General features: G+C 55.5%; 1 protein-coding gene across 8 annotated transcripts in view; it reads left to right on the top strand.

Annotated features, from left to right (window-relative positions):
- The first annotated feature begins 548 nt into the window (after nt 1-548).
- The window catches only part of TRIM9 (tripartite motif containing 9), a 62914-nt gene continuing 54095 nt past the window's right edge, over nt 549-9367 (top strand). For all 8 annotated transcript variants that reach the window (XM_053980409.1, XM_053980403.1, XM_053980408.1 and 5 more), the window contains exon 1: nt 549-1442. In XM_053980409.1, coding sequence (XP_053836384.1) covers nt 624-1442 — 819 coding nt within the window. In that variant the 5' untranslated portion in view covers nt 549-623. The remainder of the gene's footprint in view (nt 1443-9367) is intronic.

Genomic DNA, 9367 nt, shown 5'->3' with positions numbered 1-9367 from the left:
AGCTACACCCCCACCACCGCACCCATCAGCGGGTCCCTTGCACTGCCAAAGTCACCCCGTGCGCTCAGAGGGGAAACCGCAGGAGCGGCCCTGGATCCCGGGGAGGGGATGCTGCGGGCACCGCGGGCTCTCCGCGGGGCTGTAGGGCGGGAAGCGCGGGGCTGTAGTGCGGCTTCCCGGGAGCCGGGGAAGGGCGGAGCAGCGGGCGGAGCAGCGGGCAGAGCAGCGGGCAGAGCAGCGGGCAGAGCAGCGGCAGGCCCGGGCTCGGGTTCAGGTTCGGGTTCGGGTTCGGGCTCGGGCTCGGGCCCGGCGCTCTCCCCGCGCTCTCCCCGCACCGACCCCGCAGCGGCGCCGCAGCCCCGAGCGCAGCCCCCGCAGCGGCGCCGCCGGGCGGGCGGGCTGCATGACGGACAGGCGGCTCAGCCAATGGCAGCGCGCAGCGCACCCCCCGCGCCGGCGGGCGGGCCAATGGCGGGGCGGGGGGCGGGGCCCGGCGGCGCGCGCGGCGGGCGGGCGGCGGGCGGGCGGCAGTCGGCGCCGAGGCGCGGTGCGGTGCGGGTCGCTCCTCGGGCTCCTGCCGCGGCCGCCGGAGCCGCGCCGCCGCCCTCCTCCTTCCCTCCCCTATGGAAGAGATGGAAGAGGAGCTGAAATGCCCGGTGTGCGGCTCCTTTTACCGGGAGCCCATCATCCTGCCCTGCTCGCACAACCTGTGCCAGGCGTGCGCCCGCAACATCCTGGTGCAGACGCCGGACTCGGAGTCTCCGCAGAGCCGCCGCGCCTCGGGCTCGGCCGTCTCCGACTATGACTACCTGGACCTGGACAAGATGAGCCTGTACAGCGAGGCGGACAGCGGCTACGGCTCCTACGGGGGCTTCGCCAGCGCTCCCACCACGCCGTGCCAGAAGTCCCCGAACGGGGTTCGCGTGTTCCCGCCGGCCGCGCCGCCGCCTCCCGCCGCGCTGGCGCCGCCGCCGCCGCCGCCGCGCAACGCGTGCCTGACCTGCCCGCAGTGCCACCGCAGCCTGGTGCTGGACGAGCGCGGGCTGCGCGGCTTCCCCCGCAACCGCCTGCTCGAGGGCGTCATCGACCGCTACCAGCAGGGCAGGGCGGCGGCCCTGCGGTGCCAGCTCTGCGAGAAGGCGCCCAAGGAGGCGGCCGTGATGTGCGAGCAGTGCGACGTGTTCTACTGCGACCCGTGCCGCCTGCGGTGCCACCCGCCGCGGGGACCGCTGGCCAAGCACCGCCTGGTGCCGCCGGCCCAGGGCCGCGTCAGCCGCCGGCTCAGCCCCCGCAAGATCTCCACCTGCACCGACCACGAGCTGGAGAACCACAGCATGTACTGCGTGCAGTGCAAGAGCCCCGTCTGCTACCAGTGCCTGGAGGAGGGCAAGCACTCCAGCCACGAGGTCAAGGCGCTGGGAGCCATGTGGAAGCTCCACAAGGTGAGCCCCGGCTTCTGCCGGCAGCCCCAGGCGAGCCACCTCGCCCCCCGCACGTTCCTGCGTCCCCAGCTGCAGGGCTGGGAGCATCCTCAGCCGTCCTCTCCCGCTCCGCGTTGCCCCCTCGCCGTGGGGACGTTGGCATCGTGCGGACGATGCTCCCCGCGGGTCCCCGAATCCAGCGCTGCCAGCAAAGCCGAGGTGCCACCAAAGGAGCTGGCAGAGCCCCCCGCGGGTGGGTCGGGGACATCTGCGCCGCAGAGCCGGGAAAGCAACAGGGAGCGATGGCTTGGGGAGGAGGAGGGAGGCGTGAAATCCACCGTGGGAGCGGGGAGCCGCGGGGTGCCACCTCCTGCCGCGCTCGGAGTCACCGGGAGGAGGAGGAGGAGGAGGAGGAGGAGGGGTGGCAGCGGGCAGCAGGGAGCCTGTCCCTGAATACTGATCAGCTGCACTCGCTCCCACACGCGTCCCTGCTGGAGGAGAGGGTCCCGGCGCTTGCGGCAGGGATGCGGCCATCATCATCATCGTCAGCTCCATCCGTCCCTCTGCCTCCCGCCCTCCCTCCTCGCACCAGTGACCGAGGGAACTGGGGCAGAAGTGACCGGGACGCGGGCGGACAGGGCACAAGGGGGTGGGCGTCATTCCTTGGATGAACATCGCCATAATTGGCCCCCACTCCGACAAATTCGGGTGGGGGGGGGGACCTGTGACAAGGAGCTGGGGGAGGGTGTGACCTCCCGGTGGAAGGCACTGGGCTGGGTTGCTTTCCAGGAATATTTCGGGATGCTCTGGCAGGTTGTGTGGCAGCATGTGGCCCGTGCAGGATGCAGATCACCGGGCTGGAGCTCTGCACCCCGAATTGGGTCAGTGGGTGCATGCAGGGACAAGCTGTCGCTTGTCACAATGCCCCAAAAAGGGGGGTAGGGTTTGATGGTGCTTGTTGGAAGGGGCTTTTCCTGACCCCCTTTTGCTGGGAGCAGGAACAACTCCTCTCTGGATTTTCAGGGCTCTTGTGGAGCTGTGCCAGAGCAGTCTGGTGCCCTTGTCCCTATCCATGGGGGGCAGTCCCTGATCCCAGAGCTGCTGGCAGCCAGCAGGAACATCCAGCTGCTGTGGGATGCCCAGGACCAGGGTGGCACAGGTGACAGGGGAGCTGCTCACAGGAGCACGGGGACGCAGGGGATGGAGCCAGGCTCCTGTGGTGTGGAGCCGGCGGATGAGAAGCAACAGGCAGAGTTTGGAACGCAGGGAATTCCACCTGAATGTGAGGGAGAGCTTGGCTGCCCAGGTCGGCTTGGAAAGGGCTTGGTGAGAGGTGTCTGCCCATGGCAGTGGGCTTGGAATAAGATGAGCTTTAGCTTTTCCTTCCAAATCCCTTTTCCCAGGGGAGAGCTTTAGCTGCGAGCTGTTTCATTGATGTAGCTGACAGATGAGGATAATGTAACATAATTTCAAATGATGACTCTGGACAGTGAAGCCTCATCTGCCTTGAGAGAGCTGTGTTTCTGCAGGGGCTCATTCACTGGTTTTACCTGGTGTTAGTTTGCTTTTTAGGGAGGGGAAGAGTCTGTGGAGTTAAATGCGGTGTTAAGGAGTAATTGAAGGAGTGATTTCAGGGCCAGGGCTCAGATTGCTCCTTGAGATGGCATCCAACAAAATCAGGGGAAGAGGTTATTTACCTTGGATTTTTGTTATACAAAAAAAAAAAAATCCCACCAAAACCAATACCCACAATTTCCAAGCTTGATCCTGGTTGGGACTGGGCATAAGGAACCTGTGGTTTGGAGGGGTGATCCTCTTGCAAAAGTATCTGATGGTGTCGTTTTTTGAGAGCACAGGCCCTTGGCAGTGGGACAGATTTGCTGAAGGGGTGACTGTCCCTTTTTGCCTGATCTTTTCTCTGTGATGAGCAGTGTAATGATACCTACAGCTCACAGGAGGGAATCACAGAATGGTTTGGGTTGGAGGGGGATTTAAATCCCATCCTGTTCCATCCCCTGTCATTCACAGGGACACTTTCCACCGTCCCAGGCTGCTCCAAGCCCTGTCCAACCTGGCCTTGGACACTTCCAGAGATCCAGGGGCAGCCACAGCTGCTCTGAGCACCTTGTGCCAGCCCCTCCCCACCCTCCCAGCCAAGAATTCCTTCCCAATATCCCACCTAAATCAACCCTCTTTTAATTCACACCCCTCAGCCAGCTCCTGAATTCTCTTGCACCATTCCAACACCTCTTGGTGTGGATATTTTTTGGGATGCTCTTCCCTGCTGAGCCAGGGAGGCTGTGATTGTCCCCGGAGTGCCTGGACGAGCTGTGGCTCCTGAAAGCAGCAGCGTTCACGCCCCAGTAGGTGATTGCCAGAGCCAGGGCAATCAATCCCTGTTAATTGCAGCATGCTACCCTCGGGACCAAATCCAAAGGGCTTTTCCCAGCCCTCTTTGGGAACTGCCCCAATTTCCCCTTTCCTCCCTGAAGGTTCTCCAGGGTGATCGTTGAAGATAATCTGTGCTGAGGCACAATCAATTGTCATTCAGGGAGCTGGGGTTTCTAAGCTGGACACAGATTGTGGCAAATCCTCTCTGTCCCTGTCTTCCTTTCAGTTGTTGGGAGCGGGGATGAATGTTCAGAGAAACGTGGAGGGAAATGGGTTTTTAGTCTGAATTGTCCCAGTTTTGCACAGATATGGCAGCTGTGTGGGTTTTTATCCTGACGAGCTGGAACGCTGCTTGGCATGCCAGAAGCAGGAGCACAAGATGGAGCTGAATCATTTATTCCTCACACATCCGAGTCCCTCTTCTGCTGGAAACGTGTGGAGAGTGCAGGCTCAGCTGCTGGATGGTGTGTTTTTATGGGTAGATGGATGCAGGGATGGATGCTTGTGTACACATACAAACAGACTGGGAGGGATCTCACTGATGTCCTGAGAAGGCTGAGCTGGAGCAGAGGCTGGATGGAGTCACAGAATAAAGCAGGGATTTATTCAAAGGATCTCCTCCATGGATCCACCTTGGGCAGCACCAGAGCCCAGCCAGGGCTGCACCCAAGAGGAACCAAAATGGTCCCAAAATGCACGAGCGCTCCCGGGGGCTCTCACTGGGATCAGCTCTGCTCCATTTGCACCTTGCAGTTCATTGTCCCATTCCAGCTTTAGCCCAGGCACTCCCATCCTGCTTGTTTTTCTCTCTCCAGCCCACGCTGTTTGTGCTCTTGGGCCTGAGCTTTGGATCATTTGTCCTTGGTGCCCAGCTGGAGCAGGAATTGTTTTGTCTCCCTGCTCTGTGCAGAGAGCTCACCATCCCATAATATGGAGCCCAGACCCTCACACTAAAGCAGCACAGAATGTGAAAAATAGAAAAGCTCAAACCTGAGGCTTCATCACACTGTCTCCCACAGCCCTCAGATCCCAGCCAGTTGATCAAACTCGGTCTTAAATTCATTTTACTGTTGCTGGTGCAGGTTAAAAAGGTCTCGCAGGAACAAAAAAATCTGGTAGCAGATTTTAAGCAGGTTTGAAAGTGTTCTGGGTTGGGAAATGGAGAGGCAGCGATGCAGAGCAGTTACTCCTGCCTGTCTCTCAAATACTGAGTTGTTGCCCATCACTCCTGTGTCTGACTCTGCTCTTGAGTCCCTGGCACTTCTCACCTCATGGCTGGACAGCTCCCTGGGGGTGGGACACACCTGCCAGAGGCTGCTTTTTGCTTTTTTTTCTCTTTGCCATCCATATCCCAACTGCTGCAGAGGTGAGCCTGGAGTTGCCATGCACTAAAAAGAAGCTGAAGAGCTCAGGGGTGAAAGGCTTCTGCTGGTTTTGGGCAGTGCAGGAAGAAGCTTCCCTCTGCTTTGGGCTGGGATCGTGGGGCTTTGCCTCTTCTCTCCACTCTCATCCACATTCCTTTTGTTTCCTGCATCCAGGGCAGGGCAGCAGGGCTGGTGAAGGCTCTGGAGCACAAGTCCTGTGAGGAGTGAGGTGGAATCCCCATCCCTGGAGGGGTTTAAGAGCTGTGTGGCACTTGGGGACATGGATTAGTGGTGACCTTGGCAGCGCTGGGGGAAGGGTTGGACTCAGTGCTTAAAAGGGCTTTTCCAACCTAAATGATTCCAAGATTCTGCTTTGGGACCACTCTCTCCTTGAGGAGGTCAGGCAGCATGTCCAGCTCCTCTTGGAAAGAACCAGAAACAAATCTTGACTTCAGTGGAAGGAAAACAATGCTCTCCATTTTAATTTTCCATGGGATTTAACTGCCCGGGGTGGGATTGCCCAGGCTGAAGTCACAAACTGCCCTTGGATTGCAAATCCCTGCAGATTGCAGCAGAGCTCAGCCCTGGGAGTTCCCATCCCACACCAGTGGGCTCAGCAGTGATGGTCAGCAGGCAGAGGTGACACCTCCTTAGCACAGGTGTCACCTGGGCTCAGCTCCTCCTGCCCCAGCCCAGATGGAATGAGGGATGACTGCACGTGATTCCTATTGAGAACAAAAAAAAAATCACACACTGGGGCTTAATTCCAGCTGGTTTGGACATCTGAGGAGAGCCAGGGGTGGGAAACTCTGCAAGGGCCCCTCAGTTTGTGCCCAGGGGACACCAGAGCCAGGACAGGGATGAGCAGAGAGGATTTTTCCTTAGTTCACTTGGCCAGGGCTCTGTGTTGGCTGCCAGAGGAACTTTGGAGGGGAGATTGGGACTGGGAATGTGCTGCTCTTGTGTCCATGGGAATTCCTCTACCCACAGGGGAAGTATCCAGGGAGTTGCTGTATGACCAAGACCTATTTGCACTTGGAAAGTAAAATATTTGCTCTTTAAAGAGAAGCGGGGAGAATCCTTAATGTTTCCCAAGCTGTGATGGCCTTCCTGAATCCCACCACCCTTTTTCCATCTGCAGCAGCAGGATCCATCCTCTCCTTCTCCAGCAATGCCCAGCAGCCTTCCCACCTCCTCCATTCCTCCTTGGCCAAATCCAGAGGGTGGCAAACAGCCTGAGAGGCTTTGAAGTCAGAAAGAGCCAAGAAATGCCAGGATCTGGAGCAAAAATGTGGTGAGGAGAGGCTGAGGGAGCTGGGAAGGGGCTGAGCCTGGAGCAAAGGAGGCTCAGGGGGGACCTTGTGGCTCTGCACAGCTCCTGCCAGGAGGGGACAGCCGGGGGGGGTCGGGCTCTGCTCCAGGGAACAGGGACAGGACAAGGGGAAACCATCTCAGGTTGCTCCAGGGCAGGTTCAGGTTGGATATTTGGGATAATTCCTTAATGGAAAAAGCAATTAAGCATTGGAAAAAGCTTCCCAAAGGAGTGCTGGAGTTCCCATCCCTGGAGGGATTTAAAAGCTGTGTGGGTGTGGCACTTGGGGACACAATGATTTAAAAGTCTTTTCCAGCCTGAAGGGTGCTGTGATTTACACCAGCCTGTTCATTTATTTGGCTAAAAGCTTTCTGTCAGGTGGCTCTTTGCTTTGCTCTCACTGCAGCTAATGCAGAAAGGAGCAGCCCCAGATACCCTGTTCACCAAAGGTGGTGTGGTGCAGCAGGCTCTCCCAGGGGCTGGTGGAGCCCAGGAGGCAGGAGGTGACCTCTGAGGTATTTGCAGATGGAAATGGGCCCAGGGTCATCTCAGAGTGTAAATCTCTGCAGCTTTCATCCCATTCCAGTGGGAAGGTTAGATTGGATATGAGGAAAAAAAATTGTTCCCTGTGAGGGCAGTGAGGCCCTGGCACAGGATTGCCAGAGCAGCTGTGGCTGCCCCTGGATCCCTGGAAGTGCCCAAGGCCAGGTTGGACAGGGCTTGGAGAACCCTGGGATAGGGGAAGGTGTCCCTGCAATGGCAGGGGTGGAATGAGGTGGCCTTTGAGGTTCCTTCCCACCCAAACCATCCTGGAATTCTGTGTCCAAAAATACACGGATCTGACAGGGCAGTGCTCTGTTCCACCACCTGCCTCAGGCTCCCCACAGGCTCTGAAGCACCTCAGCAAGCACAGTGAGCTCTGGTGGGGTCCATCTTCATCTCTAAAGATCAAACCTTTCCCACTCTCTCCCACCTTTTTTCTTCTCTTGGCCACTTGATGAGTGAAGGACCCCCCTGGCTGGGTTTTGCTGCATTTACTGAGGTGCAGGTCAGGAGCAGCTCAGCTGGGATGGGCAAAATTAACCCAGGGACTGATTCTTGTCTCTCTTTCAAGGGAATTTCTGCAGTGACCCTTCCCAGGGATTTCCCTGTCACCACATGTCGGATTAAGCTTTTTTTTTTGACTCAGAGATGGGGTGTTTTAAAAGCTTTTATTCTGTTTTCAGTCTCGTGTGAAGGGTGAGACAATGCAGATGTTATAATTTATGCTTGATGCATAAATTAAGTTTGGTTATAACTTCTATGCATAAGTTATAACTTATGCATGGCGTTATGTTTATAATTCATGTTATAAATTTAGAATTTAAATATTATAATAATTTACAATATTTTTAATTAGATGCTACCTATTTCCTAATTACAATGCATTATAAGCATTTCTTGGCTTACATTACTTGAGAATTAAAATATATAAGAAAACTTTTACCAAAAAGTAGCTAAACAAGAACAAGTTTGCATACAAATGCATGCTATGTGAGCCTTCCATCAAGCTTTAAGAATTCTCTGCAAATTCATTTCCCACAGCCTGGAAAAAACAGGAAAATGAGGAAGCAGAGCAAACACTGGTGTTAAATAAATTACTTGAGAGTGTTTGCTGTTTATTAACCAGGTTTGACAGGATGCTTCCCAAGAGCTGACATTGGTGCAGGGTGGATCTTTGTTGGGAAAATGTTCTCTTGAGGCTACTCTGCATTGCTCATTCCTGCTCTTCTAAATAATCCAGCACCCAGAAGTTCAGGCTTTTAAAGGGAAAACTTGGCTTGGTGTCACAGAACCCCAAAATGGTTTGGGTTGGAAAGGACCTTAAAGTTCATCTCATCCCACCCCTGCCATGGCAGGGACACCTCCCACCATCCCAGGGTTCTCCAAGCCCCATCCAAACTGGTTTTGGACACTTCCAGGGATCCAGGGGCAGCCACAGCTTCCCTGTGCCAGGGCCTCACCTCCCTCACAGCCAAGAATTTCTTCCCAATCTCCCATCTAAGTCTTTCCTGTTTTTTTTCTTCTTGCCACGGCCCTTTCCCATATGACCACAAATTCCTTTTTGGAGTCCTGCCGTGCACTTTCTAGCAATCCAGCACACACCACTGGGAGATACTTCCCTTCCCTTTCCTGGACTTGGAAGGGACTTCCAGCAGCCTTTGATTAACTCGTGTTACTCACACAAATTCATTTAGTTCAGAGTGCCTTCAAATTGCATTGCTCTTCCCAGCTGTATGAAAGAGTAATTAAAGAAAAATTTGGCTGAAACATAACAACTCTCAAAGCTGCTCTTTTGTCAGCCTCTTTTGTTTTGTTTGTTCTTGGGACGAGGCATTTTACCTTTTAAATTGGCTTATAAATAAGCCAACTCATTCCCTGTTCATTCAGCTCGTCCTGCTGGGATGGATTGGATGAATTTCTATTTAGAGCAAGCACATAAGGCAGAGAGAGCTGGGGGTATAAATCTCTGGTGACCCTGTCCTGGAAGGAGAGGCAGAGCCTGGTGTGGAATTACTGTGAGGAGTAAAAGCTCTCAGGGTGAGTTTCTCTAATCCCCAGGGACCATCCAGTTGTAGCTGGAAAGAGCAGGGATGCTTTGGGGTCTGGGACCACCACTGAAGGTCCTGCCAGGTGGCCATAAATAGGAAATGTACTAAACTCTTCAACAGGGAGACAAATAAATGGAAATGAAGCCCAGCTCTCACCCATCCCAGTGGCACCTCCCTGATTAATGCAGGAAGGAGGCCAGAGCTGAGAAGAGCAGGTCAGAGAATTCACCTGGCTTCTATTGAAAGGAGAATTTTGGTTGCAGTCTGAACCAGCTCACGTTTTGCCTT

This window comes from Vidua macroura, chromosome 6 (assembly GCF_024509145.1).
Source record: "Vidua macroura isolate BioBank_ID:100142 chromosome 6, ASM2450914v1, whole genome shotgun sequence".
Taxonomy (NCBI): Eukaryota; Metazoa; Chordata; class Aves; order Passeriformes; family Viduidae; genus Vidua; species Vidua macroura.
Note: the sequence above shows the minus strand (reverse complement) of the source record. Positions and strands in the feature narration are given on the sequence as shown.